This window comes from Delphinus delphis, chromosome 2 (genome assembly GCF_949987515.2).
Source record: "Delphinus delphis chromosome 2, mDelDel1.2, whole genome shotgun sequence".
NCBI classification, from domain to species: domain Eukaryota; kingdom Metazoa; phylum Chordata; class Mammalia; order Artiodactyla; family Delphinidae; genus Delphinus; species Delphinus delphis.
In genome coordinates, this window is record NC_082684.1 from 31,925,492 (window position 1) to 31,942,313 (window position 16,822).

At 46.5% G+C, this 16,822-nt stretch overlaps 1 protein-coding gene across 1 annotated transcript in view; it reads right to left on the bottom strand.

Moving 5' to 3' along the window:
• Positions 1–8,352, bottom strand: part of TTC9 (tetratricopeptide repeat domain 9) — a 29,227-nt gene extending 20,875 nt beyond the window's left edge. Inside the window, exon 1 of the mRNA XM_060003394.1 lies at positions 7,794–8,352. Coding sequence (XP_059859377.1) covers positions 7,794–8,193 — 400 coding nt within the window. The 5' untranslated portion in view covers positions 8,194–8,352. The remainder of the gene's footprint in view (positions 1–7,793) is intronic.
• Between the last annotated feature and the right edge of the window lie 8,470 nt (positions 8,353–16,822).

A 16,822-nucleotide genomic window follows, 5' to 3' on the forward strand; every position in this document is an offset into this window, starting at 1 on the left:
TACTGAAAAGTAATGGCTGAAATGAATTCCTACTCTTACCACATCCACTTAAATTTCTCAAGACCTCTAAACTGGAATTCACACACTCTGGAGCAAAGGGGATAAAAACTAGGGGAGGTATGGGTGGGGCTTCTGTAAGCCTCCAGGCTCATTAGAAATTATGACTCATCAGATTCTCATTCCTCTCAGGTCACCTTCCTAGTGACATAGAACCTGGTTACAGAGAGCAGGACAGTTTCCCCTTAACCACCCAGGATGGTCGTGGAATGGGAATCCTAATCACACAAGGCACAATCATGGTAAAAGGAATAACTTACAGAAGACAAGACTGGAGGATGGGCAAGCGAGTTGCCCTAAAAATGTCAAGGCTTTTCCTTGTTACAGTGATGAGATGTATTTTTTGTTGCTTCAAAAGATAGATAGACTATGGATGGATTGATAGAAATTTCAAGGAGGCAAATTTTAGTACCTAAGGAAGAAACTTCTAAAGATGGAGGTTGTGGGGTGAATGGTTAGGACTATAGGCTTTGGAATTACAGACCTGGCAGATGAGAAATCCCAGTTTGCCACATACTACTGTGTGACCATGGGCAAGGGACTTAACTGCTCCAGCTTGAGTTTTCTTTCTCACAAAGTTATACAGGTACATATGCAAGTTCATGAAAGGCAGTGACCTTGTTCTTTATGTTTACTCCTGTGTTCCCAGCCCTCAAGGCCCAGCGTCTAGCACCTATTAGTTGCTCAATGAATATTAATGAAATGATTGAATTTCTTGGATCCTTAATGAGACAGATGCTGGGATAAGCATTTTCACTCCTTTCAAACACATTTGTGGAACATCTACTGGGTGCCAGGAGCTGGGCTCCTCACGGTAGTCTTTACTACCATTATTGTTACTGCTATTATTATTATAGTTGTTGTTTTGTGGTGGTGGTTATTAAATAAGTCACTATAGGTAGTGGTGAGTATCCTTATTTTTGGAAATGCCTAAGCTCACGCTGATAACAAGGTGGTAATGTTGACAAGGAAATTCACACACCTCTGTAAGGTATGGAGTCATAACCAAATCTGAAATCGTAATTCTGGTTTTCCATAACTCTCGAGCTAGCTAGTTAGCACTTCCTTAGCACTTTTGTTCTTTTCCCACAGCCACACTGTGGCAGGGAAACTTTGCTCCACAAGCTTCCTCTCTGTAAACACTGTCTGTAATTTCAGTGCTGTTTTAAAATCCTTTTGGCTGAAAGAGAAGAGAAGGTCCACTTGGATATATTTCAACCCAGGATTCTTTTAGTTCAAGTCAGCTCTCCTTGGCACTACACATTCCCCTTCCTTTTTTTTTCTTTTTCTTTAATTGAAGTATAGTTGATTTACAAATGTTGTGTTAGTTTCAGGTGTATAACAAAGTGATTCAGTTTTATATATAATATATATATATTATATATAATCTCATACTTTTTCAGATTCTTTTCCCTTATAGGTTATTACAAAATATTGAGTATAGCTCCTACATCCTGCTTCTTTTTAAAAAATATTTGGGAACTGTTGGTTTTGAGTCCTACCAGACATGGCATCATTTCATTGCTGATATGAAAATGTGTGTGTATGTTTAAGAGGAAGATAATGAGCTTTACACTGCTTATGATCATTTCAAGGCCATATGAACGCCAAGACTAAACTCTTTTAATCTTCTGTCGTATTATCTTTGGCTTTTTTTTAAAGTTTGTTTTTGCCGCACCACGTGGCTTGCGGAATCTTAGTCCCCTGACCAGGAATCGAACCCAGGGCCCCGGCAGGGATAGCACCGAGCCCAGTCCCGGACTGCCAGGGAATTCCCCTATCGTTGGCAGTTTTTTTTTGTTTGTTTGTTTGTTTTGCGGTACGCGGGCCTCTCACTGTTGCGGCCTCTCCCGTTGCGGAGCACAGGCTCCGGACGCGCAGCCTCAGTGGCCATGGCTCACGGGCCCAGCCGCTCCGCAGCATGTGGGATCTTCCCGGACCGGGGCACGAACCCGTGTCCCCTGCATCAGCAGGCGGACTCCCAACCACTGCGCCACCAGGGAAGCCCCTATCTTTGGCTTTTCAAATGTCTGGTACCACTGTCTGTGCTAGAGCTGTGCTTGCTGCTATGTAATTAGGAATGGACCACACTAATCGCATTGGTGATAATGGCAAACTCTGGTCCCAGCATGGACCTCTGACTTCCCAAAGCCAAATATCTGGGAATTAGGAAATTGCTGGTTGGCTGGTTGGTTGAAACATTTGGCTTTTATCCCAGCTCTTTGGAGGAGGCACAACCTAGTGAAGAAAGAGAAGAGCTGGCAGGAGAGGATGTCCCATCTGAAGGTCACTCCCAACCTGTGAAGCTTTGGGCTGCTCCACACCTTGGCCCTCCTGTCCATCCTGCAGCCAAGTGCCCTTGCCTTGGATGGGGCACTCCCATGCCTTTTGGCTGTAGGGACTCTTACTTGAAGATATCTTAGACAGTTTCTGGCTACGAGCCACCCAACTCATTACTTTTGCAGGTAAACTAAGGAACTTCAGAATCCACTTTAGAAACTCAGCCCAAAGTCCACATTCAGAATTTTCTCTCCTTGAAAGCATTCTACAAGTTTCAATTCTCACATCCTTTCTTGGAAGATGATCTTTGAAGCCACATTTACAGGCTTAAGATTTATTGGCCAAGGGGCTGCCTGAGGAACAGCCTCAGGTTAACAATGGCTTGACCAGTCAAACTCTCCCATCCAGATGGCAGCATCCTGACTGAGTAACTTAGCATGAAGCCCCTCTTCTTTCCCCTCCTTTGCCAGCTCTTATCCCAACAATTCATCTTCTGGCTACCAGGTTACTGCTTGTCTCTAGCTCTTGACCTCTTTTTTTTTTTTTTCTCACTGAGTTCTTGCATTTGTAATTTATCCATCTTCCTGCTTGGTTCTCTGGTTCCCACACCAATTTCTGTGGGGTATCTTTTGTCTTAGAATCTGCCTCAGGGTCTATATCTAATTCTGTCCACCTTAGATGTATACACTCAGTCATCTTCTGGTGTCCCATTGCAGGGGTGGCTTTAAGGGTGCCGTCACATAAGACCCATGCTCAGAAGGGCCTTGTATTTGGTTTAATGCTCTGCTGTTGACTTCTTGAAATTCTAATTATTTTACCTTTGAAACTGTGTTTTGGAAGTGAAGCCTGATTGGATAATGGAGCATGAAGTTGAGCAGAAGACAGAGGTACAACTATTCTTTGCAGGCCCATGTAGTATATAGCATTCACGATGCCCCATGAGCACGGAATTCCAGTGGATCCACAATGCAGGGGAGTTCAGCAACAAACAAGAGGCTTAGGTCAATAACTAAGTAAGCACACACGTTGACAGCCGAAGAGGCCAGGCTTTCCATTCAAGCCAGAAATTGCTTCAAATGCAGAAAGAGAGCAATGGTGTTCTAAGAAACAAAAATAACCTAAAACCCCATCACATCCTTTCTTGCTTAAGTGCCCTGTACTAGCCAGCCACTTATGCTGAAAATGATGACAGAGGAGGAAAGACTAGGGTAGGAGTATGGAATAGCTCCTTTTCCTTTCCTTATTCATCAGAAAGCCAAGACTGGTAGAAAGGACACCTATAAAGTATGCATATAAAAAGGGAAATAAAAGCAGTTGAGTTCATTTTGTCCGCATTTCCATGGTTCCAGTAAGAATAAACTACAGGGCTTCCCTGGTGGCGCAGTGGCTGAGAGTCCGCCTGCCGATGCAGGGGACGCGGGTTCGTGCCCCGGTCCGGGAAGATCCCACATGCTGCGGAGCGGCTGGGCCCATGAGCCATGGCCGCTGAGCCTGCGCGTCCGGAGCCTGTGCTCCGCAACAGGAGAGGCCACAACAGTGAGAGGCCCGCGTACCGCAAAAAAAAAAAAAAAAAAAAAAAAGAATAAACTACATATGCATGTACAAGCTACGAAACGTGAATTGTGTAACTGACATGATTTCATATACCAGTTAAGTGTTTTTATATTTCCACTTAAAACTGGCATTGCACACTATAAAGATGAATAGTAAATTCATGCCAATAATTTAAAATTGTAATTTTCTTGAAATGACATTAAATAGCAGATAAAAACACCATTCCAGTCGAGAGAGAAACCATGAAAGAAAGGGGAAAAACTTTATCTTTTAAAACTTTTAATGACAACTTTTTCCTGCTTTTTTGAACAAGGAGCCCCACATTTTCATTTTGCTCTGGGCCTCACAAATTATGTAGCTGGCCCGGTCCCATGGCTTCAAGACACGTCCACAAGCACTGATAAAGCTGGCTCCCATCCAGGCCTTTTTCTTGCGTGACTTCTTTAGGCCTTGTCACTCCCCTGTCCTGTGACTTTCAGTTGGCATCAATGGATATTATCTGCCCCTCTGGTAAAAAACAAAACAAAACAAAAAAAAAACCCCGCCCAAACATAGCTCTAAATGGATGAGAAAATGGAGGTAAAATGATGTGGTAGGGACTTATACAAAGTCACGAGGTATGCCAGGAATAGGGACATAAGCTGACTCTCGTCTAGCCTTCAGATCCAATGCCATGGCCTGTCAGCACCCATCTCCACTGTGGGCATTTGAGTCCTGAACATCATTTGAAAATACCAACAGAGTCATGCATTGCAACATTTTGATCAAACCCAGCTGGGGCCACTACAGCCCCACAGGAACAGCTGTAAAGCAAAAGGTTCTGTCCTTCAAGAGGTTTTGCACAGACCATTCCAAGGCCCCAGGGGAGTCCTGTGTCTTGCTCAAGGTCAGTGGGAGTTGATCGACAGGCCAGTACATGCTTCTTTCGCAGCCTTGCTAAGAATCACATGTCTACATCTTCCCAGGCAGAATATCTGTTCTAATCATTGCATCAAAGTCATTAGAAATTCTGAAGGAAGAAGATGCTTCTCATTTCCTTCCTTGAATTTCTTAGAGAATAAGACATGCAAAATCAAATCTGGGGGTCTTGCACCCCTGGCCAGATCCCTACTAATCAGAAGGAACTCCGAGGCAGAACAGACCACAGCCACAGGCACTTTGCACGTTGCCTGCACACCCTTCAAGTGGTCACCTCAAGTCATCCAAATGGATTTTTAGGTTAACATCTCTTAACAGATTCTAACCGCCCCCTTGCTGTTCTCTTGGAGTCTTCCATTAAGAGTGCAAGGGTCCACTGAACCTAGGTTTCCTCCCGAAGCCTCATAATAGTCTTTTGTTTGGTGCTGAGATGCCCTTAGCAACACAGCCTAATCCTCCAGGTGTTTCTGGGCTAGTTCATGTTGCTTCTAAACCCCAAACCTCTCCCTCTATGCACAGCTGTGTGGAAGGACAGGTCCTTGAGAGAACCAACATCTTCAGACTGCTCTCTCCTGAAGCCCACTGGGCTGCTCAGCCAGCACTGCAGCCCCAGTGGAAGGGCCAGTTGCCTTTTTGCTGGAACAAACTTGCAGTTGCTGTCTCCTCCCTTTAATCAGGCACGGGGGTGGGGTGTGGGGGGGGTAGATTATCTTATGGGCCACGCTGCACTGTTCTGGTTCTAACAGCAATAACAGCGATCATCTTTCTTTCTCTTTCCATCAAATGCTCATTGTAAACACACATTTACAAATTTTGGGTTGCCATTTAAAATAATCTTCACAAAAATATTTTAGTGAAACGTAAAAATGCTCTGACACAATGATGGCAAGTGGGAATAAAAACAGGATACGGGAGGTCCTTAGCTTTGTAAATAGTTTATGTTTAGGTATAGAAAAAAATACAGGAAGGAAATATATCACAATGGATTTCTTTAGGTTGGTGGGATTAAAGGTAATTCTGTATTTTCTAAACGAAAATACATTTTATAGGTAAGCATTACTTTTGTAATCCACAAGTTATTAATATTAATAAGTGGTGCGCACCGGAGAAGGCAGCAGAGGGGGAAATCTGCCATTGCTACTTTCCATTCTCTCGCCACTAAAGTTTTCCAAAGTGTGTGGAGGGGTGGGTATGGAAGTGGAGGAACCGTCCAGATCTTAGCCCTGCCCTGAGTGGGCTGGCCTGACCAAGGACACAGCTTAGGTTTCACCTTGGAAATGTAACCAATTCTGGGGTAGAAAGTAGGCAGTGCTAGCCATCGGCAGGCAGCCAAAGCATGGGGTGAGGGGCAACTCTAGAATGCCCATGGAAAACACTGAATATAAGACTCTATTACCACTCTGAAATCACTGCATTAGTGATCCAGAGTGCCCCCTCCTTCCCCCATGGCCACTCTGCCCTTTATATTCATCAGGCAGTAATGAATATGCCAGAGACTTACGGGAAATAAAGGGAGTCATGGTGTACCTTGCGATGGATTGAAATAGTCCATCTATGCTGTATTCCTACTACTTTATCTGCTGCCGTTATTACTAGTACTGCTATCAGCACCACCATTTCCACAATTGCTACTACTACTATTATCATTAATCCTTTAAGTTTGTAAACTACTTAACAATCTACAAAGTGCCTGGGCTTTGCCTGACTAGAGATGACACTGGACGTGGCGTTATGGGAAGGCAGAGGTAGGCTGGCCCCAGAGATCTCAAAGGGAACTGAGCTGACTGGCACTTAGGAACAGAGCAGAATTGTCCATACATTTGTTTTCATCCCCAGCTGTCTGGGCCCCAGACAAATCCACCGTCCCCAACCACACCCATTCTCCCAACTTGACTCTGCTACAACTGTCCAGAACTAGCTTAGGCAACTTCAAGGATTAAGGATTAGGAGCGATGGCCTTTATCTGGCCAGAGGAGCTGCATCATGCCCAGATCCCACCAAATGGGGTGGGAGAAGAGGAGAGAGAGTGTTTTTCAAATATAAGGCCATTGCCTCTGCCAACATCTTCCACTTTCTCACATGAAGCCCCTGGAGTGACCCTGACTCCTCCGGTTTTAGAGACTTTAAAATTTTCTGTGCCAAAGTTAATTTTTAAAACGCCCGCCTTTGACCTTAACCCCCAAAGTGTACTCGGGAATGTATACCTCACCTTCTTATCCCAATAAAAGGGCTCCGTTTTCCTCAAGACTAGCAGCTAGCTGGTGTGAGAACCAGCGCTACACGGAGTGAGGCAGGGAGAAGAGCTAGAATGCAGCACAACTCAAGCCCAACCTTGGACTAGCTTTCCATTGAGATCGCTCTCTTCACCTGGCAACCCGGGCCCCAGCAGAGTTCAGAGAGAAGAAAGTGCATTTTGGAATCCATTTTGCTTGAGATGCTGAAGGCATCGTAGCAAACTGCCCTTTGCTACTGGGGCCAAAGAAACTTGGGGAAGGACTTGACCCAGAGGGATGCGGTCAGCTGCGGGGAAGGTGAGGGCGAGCTCTGGTGCTAACGATCCCTGAGGCAAGCAGCCACTGGGCATGCCGTGGGTGCGGGTGGCCCACCCTGGGTGCTGCTGCCCGCATTTGGACCCAGGGCCACTGGCGAGCAGTAGTAGCAGTAGCAGTCGCCGCCAGGCCGGCTGGGTCCCCATCTCTCGGTCCAGTTATTTATAGGCGAGATTTACGAGGATGCGGGGGAGGAATGCGAGATGACAACGAGTTTTGGAAGGTATAATCCTAAAAGTCACACTTTTCCCAAAGCGCCCCCCTTTCAGGTTCTCCTTCCCAGAGCGGCACGGTCCCAGCGGGGGCGTGTGCGTCGCGGCGCGCCGCGGCGGTCGGCTGTCACCCGGAGGCCCGGGGCTGGGGAATGGGGACCGGCGCCTGGCGGGAGATCGGGAGGGCAGGGAGAGGAGGGGTCGGGGGCGCGGCGCGGCTCACCTGCCAGGCTGTTGTAGCAGTCGATCTCGATGGCTTCCACCGTCTTGCTCTGCTCCTCCGAGAGGCTCCCGGGGTTGGGGGCCCCGGCCGGGGAGGCCGCGCGCGAGTCCCGCTCCCGTTCCCCGGAGGCCGGCAGCAGCCCCTTCAGCTCCAGCAACGCCCTGTGGTATTTGCCGATGGCTTCGCGGAATTTCTTATCCTTGTAGCACTGCGCCCCTTGGCTCTTGAACTCGTGCGCTCGCCGGATGAACTCGGCTGGCTCCGCAGCCGCGCCACCCTGGCCCCGCGCCGGGGTCCCTCCGCCGCCGCCCGGGACGCACAGTGGCGGCTGCGGCCGTTGAGCCTCGCCGGCTGCCGGCGGGCTCGGGTTCCCCTTGGCCGCCGAGCCCTTCCTCTCCATTCGGCCGCCACCCGGCGCCCAGCGCGCGCCGCGATCCGCCCGCCGCCGCCGCCGCCGCCGCGCCCTCCCGGGTTTAAAAGCGCCGGGCGCCTGCCCCACGCCTGGCAAGCTTGGCCGCGGCCGTAACACCCCGCGGCGGTCTGTCGTCCCGCACTCCCATTCTCCTCGCCAGCTGCGGGAGGCTGCTCTCTCCTCCTCCTCCTCGGATTGCCTTCCCCTCCTTCCCTCCTCCCTCCCTCCCTCCCTCCCCTCCTCCCGCGCCGCCCGCTCTCCTCCTCGCCCTCCTCCCCTCCCTCAACCTGCGGGCGGTGGCGACCTGGCCCTCGCGCGCTCCGGGGCTAGCGGTGAGGGGGACCGAGGGCCTGCTGGGGTTGGCGGTGATTGTCGCTGACCCGGAAGAAGCTTGGCTCGCCTGAAGGAGGGGAGGATTAATGACAAAGACTGGCCCTTTCTTTCCCATTCAATCCAGCCCTCGGAGACGCGCCTAGTCTGAAAGAGGCACACGGGGGAGGGGGTCTGTGTGTGTGTGTGTGCGCGCGCGCGCGTGTTCTTTGCAGTGAGGCGTTAATATTTTTAAGGTGGCAGGGCCTCTTTTTTTTGTGGATGCAGGTTGTCGCTGAGGTGTGTCTCCGTGTGTGGCTGCCCAGGCGCCCAGAACACAGTGGGCACTTCAGCGTGTAGGGCGCTGGATTCCAGGAGCCGCCGTGTGTCGAAGCCTGGGTGTGCAGGCAGTTGTGCAGAATGAATCAGACATCAGAGATGGAAAACACCTGTTACTGTCGGTCATCAAGGCTGGGCGTGCATTCGAATTTCCATTTACAGGACAGTTCTGCCCTGCTTCGGGAGGTTCCATCCCTTCGTTCATTCATTCTTTCAGTCTGCCCTGAGCGGCGGCTGTCTACTGGGGATTTGCTGAAGTCAGGGGGCAGACAAAGATAGTCAAGGAAGGGATGCCCTGCTCACCATTAACTAACTCCCAGTCTACTGGGGGAGATACACCACCCACCGGCAGAGTCACTCTGCCAGGTAGAGATTGGTAAGTGTCATCAGGGAGGAACAGAAAGTCCCGTGGAGCCCCAAGGAAGGGAAGCTTTGTACCGGAAATGGCCTTCGAAGGCCTTGACAGATGGGTAAGATCTGGGCATGAGGAGATAGAAGGAAATGGCATCTCAACCAGAGTGAGGAAACAGCAGAGGGCATGATGTTCGGAATCTTGGGTGTGTTTAGGGCATTAGTGGTGTGATTTTTATGGCCTAAACAAAAGTAACTGGAAATGATCAGGTTAGATTATGGAGGCATTTGGATGAAGCGTTTGCATTTGATTTTGTAAACAGTGGAGAAGGCTGGCCTGTTTTTTAGTGCTCCCCCCTCCTTTATGATGCTGAGAAAAAAGTATATGTATATATAGTCTACAGCAGTGGTTTTTGAAGCATGGTTTCCAGACCTGCAGCATCAGGATCACCTACAAAACAGAAATGCAGTTTCTAGGGTCCCACTCCAGACCTACTAAAATCAGAAACTCTAGGCATGGGATCCACCCACCCCCACTTGGTTCAGATGCACACTCACGTTTGAGGACCCCTGCTCCAAAACCTTGCTACTCAAAGTGGAGACCTTGGGCCTGTAGCACCAGCATCGCCCGGGAACCTGTTAAAGGTGGAGAATCTGCAAAATCCCAGACCTACTGACCCAGAATCTGCATTTTAACAAGATTACCAGGTGATTCATATGCCTGTGAAGAGTGTGAAAAACACTGCTCTGGAGGATTTGCAAAGTACAGAAACGTATAAAGAAACCCCCAACCCTACACCGTCACCCAGATATATTCTTTGTTAATATTTTGATGTAATTCCTACTGGTTGTTTTCTATACATCTGTATCTGTACAAAGTGCTCTTTTAATGAACATGAGTGGTATGGGACGATATATACAGTTTCCTGCTCTTTTTACTTTACATTAAATGTGATTAAATAGTCTTTTAAAGCCTTATTTTTAATGACTTCATAATATTCCCTTTGTGTCTACAGCATAGCGTACTTAATCATTTTTCTGTGGTCAGATAGATTGATTCCAATTGTTCGGTATTACAAAAAACACTGAGATAATACAAATAATAGATACCACTTATATCCTAACAATCCAGTGAAATAGGTGCTATTATTATCCCTATTTTGGACACCAGGTCACAGAGACTTGCCCAAGGTCACAATGCTAATAAGAAGTAGAGCTGGGATTTAAATCCAGGCAATCTGGTCTCAGTATCTATGCTCTTAACTAACTATATTTATACTTAAATTTTTGTCCTAATTTGTTTTTCCTTGCAAGAAATTATGCTAATGTCTAAAAATGTCTTGGAACATACTTTCAATCTGCTTTTTAGAAAGGTTGTATTAACTTGACCTCCCACCAGCAACATTTCCAGAGAAGGAAAATGTTTTTTTTTTTAACATCTTTATTGGAGTATAATTGCTTTACAATGGTGTGTTAGTTTCTGCTGTATAACATGGTGAATCAGCTATACATATACATATATCCCCATATCTCCTCCCTCTTGCGTCTCCCTCCCACCCTCCTTATCCCACCCCTCTAGGTAGACACAAAGCACCGAGCTGATCTTCCTGTGCCATGCGGCTGCTTCCCACTAGCTATCTATTCTACATTTGGTAGTGTATATATGTCCATGCCACTCTCTCACTTCATCCCAGCTTACCCTGCCCCCTCCCCATGTCCTCAAATCCATTCTCTATGTCTGCATCTTTATTCCTGTCCTGCCCCTAGGTTCTTCAGAACCGGAAAATGATTTTCTACTCACGCAGTGAGTTTAGAGTAGTTTCTGATCAGTGAGAGATCATACTAGTTCAGTGGTTAAGAGGCTTTGGACTTAGACAGGTGTGGGTTGGAATTCTAACTTTGCTGCTTCCTGAGCAAGTTATTCAACTTCTGACAACTTCAAATTTCCTCACTCATTAAACGGGGTTACTACTTACTTCACAGAATTGTTGTGAAGTACATTGTAAGTGCTCAGCACATTATGACTTTAATTATGACTCATTAAATCTTATCGTTATTGGATTACATAATAATGTTACGGCAGACTCAGTCCACATTTGCCAACCCCTGGCCCTTTTCACTTTAGGGTATCGTGTCAGGTAGAGCAAAGAGAAGAAACTGGGAGTTGGGTGCTCTGAATTTTTATTGTTACCTTCCTACTTAGGTAGGAAGAGCCACTGAAAGCAAATATCAGATGAACATCCAGGCCTGGGATTTGGCTACGGTCAGAGATAAGATGTGAATTGGGTCGTGATGGTCACAGTATTTAAATGTGAGAAGTACTGATGTGCCCAATTGCTTTTTGTTTTCCTTCTGTGTCCTGGCTTAATGGTACAGTGTCTCATTCTTCAATGTTGGGTTTGAGGACAGAGCTGCAAAAGACACGTAACACACGTGGTACTATCCTGTGTAGGAAACAGAGCTCAACATAAGAGCTTCAGACTAGCTTGGATGAAGGAGAGCATGAGTGAGGAAGGGAGGGAATATTATGGGCGGGGGGGATGGTGTGAGAGGAAACTGACTATGCCCATCTGTCCCACACTGCAGAGCCGTGTGTGTATGTCTAGAACAGTTTTGTTTGCTTGTTTCTAGTATGCTTCTGTCTCTGTCTAAGCCACTCATTGGTAAGTGTGTGCTGGTTTCTCAGAAATGGCCTCCTCTCTTCAAATGGAATTAATTAGGTGCCAAAGGGAATTTCTCAAACATCTTTTCATTAACTATTGACTATATGCAGAGCACTATTTCAGCGAGTGAAGATCCAAACGACAGACAATTTGGGTATGGATTTAGGATTCACAAACTCAGTGCTTCTCAAACTTTAACATGCATGTGACTCCACAGGAGATCTTATTAAAAAGCAATTCCCTGGGCTTCGCTGGTGGCGCAGTGGTTAAGAGTCCGCCTGCCGATGCAGGGGACACGGGTTCGTGCCCCGGTCCGGGAAGATCCCACATGCCGCGGAGCGGCTGGGCCCGTGAGCCATGGCCGCTGAGCCTGCGCGTCCGGAGCCTGTGCTCCGCAACGGGAGAGGCCACAACAGTGAGAGGCCCGCGTACCTCAAAAAAAAAAAAAAAAAAAGCAATTCCCTGATTCTACTAATTTAGTGTGGGGCCCAAGAATGTGTGTTTTTAACAAACTACCAGTAGATGATGATACTGCTGGTCCATGGCCCACATTTTGGGGAGAAAGTATTTAAAGGAAAGGGACATTCCATCTCTCCCCTTCTCTCCTGGTCTTTGCTTTCTCCCAGAGAAGACTTGTTCATTAGATTGGGCAGATTCCAGGAAATTAATTGGTCCACATTTCACAAGGGCAGGGTTCTGAACCTCCATGCAGTTTCCTCTTCTATTTCGTGCAGCAGGAATAGGTAAGCTGAGCTAGAGCCTCCTCTTGGGATCTCGCCGTCTTGTTTTCTCTTCCTCAAATGCATAGCCAACCATACTTTTTATTGCTTCTCTTTCTGGCCCAGTATGGCAGGACAGAGGGTGAGATTTTGGTGTGTAATGGGGAGGGAAGCATTCATGTAGGCCTTTACTATTGGCCTTTACTTTTTCTCCAATCTTGTTTTTACAGGAGAACCCTGCACTAAGAAATTGGGCACCTATTCAGGTGGAAATAAAGTAATATTTTGACTTCTCATCTATAGATGATTCTTGAATGTATTGCTTGCTCATGAACCTCACAGGGGAGAACAATGGTTGAGCCATAGTAGGTTTCTACTACACGGTTGGTTTCATTGATTCTTTGGCCCAATGTCATCAAAACCTCTTCCTTCATTCCTAACAGGCAAGCACGGGGCATAGGTCAATGAGTCCTATGCATGATCGATCATACCACTAATGGTAATAGCTCATTGCCGCTGAGACACGTTGCAGGATTTCTTAGAGGTGTATGTGGATTATTTCGATGGGAAGAATTTGGTGTGGTACACAGCAGAAGGCACAGTGCTCCTGCTGGCTTTACGGGCCTCAGGTTCTGTATGTGCCCTTGGTCCTGACCTTGTTTCTGTTTCTTTGCGTCTCTGCCTTTCTCACTGCCTACAGGTCTTAGAAGACTGAAGCCTCCCTTTCTTTCCAAACTCTCTCCGGAGCTTTCTTACCTCCTAAACAGATGGCATGTGCTGCTTTTTTCTCTTCCTTCAGCTCAGTTTCTTAAGCATATGTGAAAGACATATATTTGAATCTCTTTTATACTAACCTAAGCTGTTCAGGGTTTGGTCACATGCCAACAAAACCAATGCTATTTTCGGGATGTTTTTCTAATGACACTCAATTTCACAATTTACCTGAGAAAATTACAGCATTTCCATCACCAGTTTTTAATCCATATTCAACCTTCAAAAATCCCTCTATGGACAAGTGGGAGATTTTTAACTATCTCATCCCCAGATGTAACATTAACCATATGAGGCTAATGTGAGTTTCATATTTTCATACCCCCACCCCCACCCCAACAAGAAATTTCTCTATCATTCCAGAACCTGGTTCAGTCTGGTCTTATTTAGAAAAATAAACCCTCTCTCTCTATCCTTACACTCTCCTGCTACTCAGTCCACTCTGCACCCCCCAGTCTTCCCATCTCCAATATCAATTGTAGCCCTCCATGGGGGCTATGATGTCAGTTATTTGGATCTGCTACCCTGTCTTCCTTAAGGGATTCTTCCTTCCCCTATTCCATGTGGTCCTGGTTGAGCTGTCAATCATGGTGTCTATATTATGATTCATTTTTTATTGTTTTATTTTTTATTATTTTTGGCTGCGTTGGGTCTTCGTTGCTGTGCGTGGGCTTTCTCTAGGTGCGGTGAGCAGGGGCTACTTTTCATTGTGGTGTGCAGGCTTCTCATTGCAGTGGCTTCTCTTGTTGCAGAGCACGGGCTCTAGGTGCGTGGGCTTCAGTAGTTGCAGCACACAGGCTCAGTAGTTGTGGCACACGGGTCTTAGAGTGAGTGAGCTTCAGTAGTTGTGGTGTGTGGGCTCAGTAGTGGCAGCACATGGGCTCTAGGGTGTGGACTTCAGTAGTGTGGCACAGAGGCTCAGCAGTTGTGGCGCATGGGTTTAGTTGCTCCACGGCATATGGGATCTTCCCGGACCAGAGATCGAACCTATGTCGCCTGCATTGGCAAGTGGATTCTCAACCACTGCACCTCCAGGGAAGTCTAGATATTATGATTTATAATAAGGAATATATAATTGATCTTCATCTCTGTTTCTGGCACAGAGCTCCTAAAACCCTTGGAATTTCCTGAATAATGAGAGCAACGAAGGTGTCTTTTCTTTTTGCTGATGAGATGATTTTGGAACTCACCTAAGGCTGGAGGCTGGTTGCTAGTGGAGTCAACCATGTGATTAGAGGACTGGAATTTTCAGTCCTTGGACATCCAACTTCTGGGGAAGGGGGGAGGAGTTGCAGCTGGAGTCCAATCACCAATGATCAATTATTTAATCAATCATGCCTATGTAATGAGGCCTCCATAAGAAACCCAAAAGGACACAATTCAGAGAGCTTTCAGGTTGCTGAACACATGGAGATTTGGGGAGAACGGGATGCCTGGAGAGAGCATGGAAGCTCTGTGCCACTTCCCACATATCCTGCCCTGTGCATCTCTACTATTTGGATGTTCCTGAGTTGTATCCTTTTATACTAAGTCGGTAATCTAGTGAGTAAATGGATTTCCTGAGTTCTGTGAGCCTCTCTAGCACATTTATCAAACATGAGGGGCGGGGTGGGGGGGAATCATGGAAACCTCTGATTTACAGCTTGTTGGTCAGAAGTACAGGTAACAACCTGGACTTACGACTGGCATCTGAAGTAGGAGCAGGTGTGGCAGTCTTGTAGGACCTGTGGAGTCTGATGCTATCTTTGGGTAGACAGTGTCAGAATTGAGGTTAATTGTAGGACACGCAGCTGGTGTCTGAAGTATTGCTTGTTGGTGTCGGGTGGAACTCCCCCGCCCCTACACTGGAATTGGGTGCTCAGAACACCAAAAAGAGTGTCTGAGCCTCCATCTTCTTCTGCTAGTGCCTATTCTAGGCTTGGCCAATCATTCTGTACCATCTCTCTACCCTGTAGTGTTTGGTCAGGGAGGAGCACGTGACCCAAGTAGAGAATCAGAATTTTCCCTGAGAGATATATACGGACACTGGGAGACAGTGTTTTTTTAAGTTGGGAGGATTTGAGGTGGGGGCTATCGATGGCCATCTTGCTTACCACCTAGGGAAGGCCTATCTGAAAACCGAAGTTGAACAGAGATAAAAAGGATATGAGGGAGAGACAAAGCTCTAGTGCTATCCATTAAGTTCTTAGATCCTGCAGTTTTTAATGCCCAGATACTTCCTTGGACTTCCTAGCATGTGAACCAATCATGATTCCCCTTTACACTTGAGCTTGTTTGAGTTGTCATTTACAACCGAAAAACTATGGACTTATATGTTCCTTCTCTGGTATTTACCCTTTTCACCTACTACCTACTGCCACCCTAGTTTGGCTGCTGTTACTTGTGGCTGGTAACCACAGCCATGTCCCCCTGCCTAGAAAACATTTTTTAAAGTTCTTTTACACTCTTCAAAAGTGGTTTACTTATTCATTTATTCTTTTTTTTTATACAAAGGTTTATTCTTTTAAAACTTTATTTATTTATTTTAGCCGCAACCTGCGGCATGCGGGATCTTTGAGGGCTCTTAGTTCCCCGACCAGGGATTGAACCCGTTCCTCCTCCAGTGGGAGAGCGGAGTCTTTACCACTGGACCACCAGGGAAGCCCCTTATTCGTTTATTCTTTTTTTTTTTTTTTGCGGTACGCGGGCCTCTCACTGTCGTGGTCTCTCTCGTTGCGGAGCACAGGCTCCGGACGTGCAGGCTCAGCGGCCATGGCTCACGGGCCCAACCACTCCGCGGCATGTGGGATCCTTCCAGACCGGGGCGTGAACCCATGTCCCCTGCATCGGCAGGCGGACTCTCAACCACTGCGCCACCAGGGAAGCCCCCATTTATTCTTAACTTTGTGTTATGGAAAAAATTTGAACATACATAGAAGAAATAGCAATGTAACAAATCTTCAAGAACCCATCATCCCACCATCATAAACAATTAACAGCAACCCATACTTGTTGCCATATGTTCAGTTTTTCATACATGTCATTCTCTCATATCTTTATACCTTTGGACTTCCAGTTCCCTGTGTGTTTCATCTTTCTGTATTTCTCATTTACTTGCTCTTAGAGCATTAGGCCTTTCAGGCAAAGTCACTCAGATTTGCTTCAAGACAGCACAAATGTCACTTCTACTGTGAAGCCTTACTGACCTCCATGTACATATTTTGTGTTCCTTCTGCTGTGTTCTGATAGCTCCTTTTTCATAATTTTATATTACATAACATTTATTCATTCAACATTAGTTCAACAAACACCCATTGAAAAAATTTACCATTTCAGGCATTGGAGATCTATCAATGAACAAAACAGGGAAAAATTTTCACATTCATAGAATGGAGGGAGACTGACAATAAATATCATAAATAAATAAATTATATAAGATGTTAGAATGTGATGAGTACAATGAAAAAAAGGGAGTTTAAGGGGCAA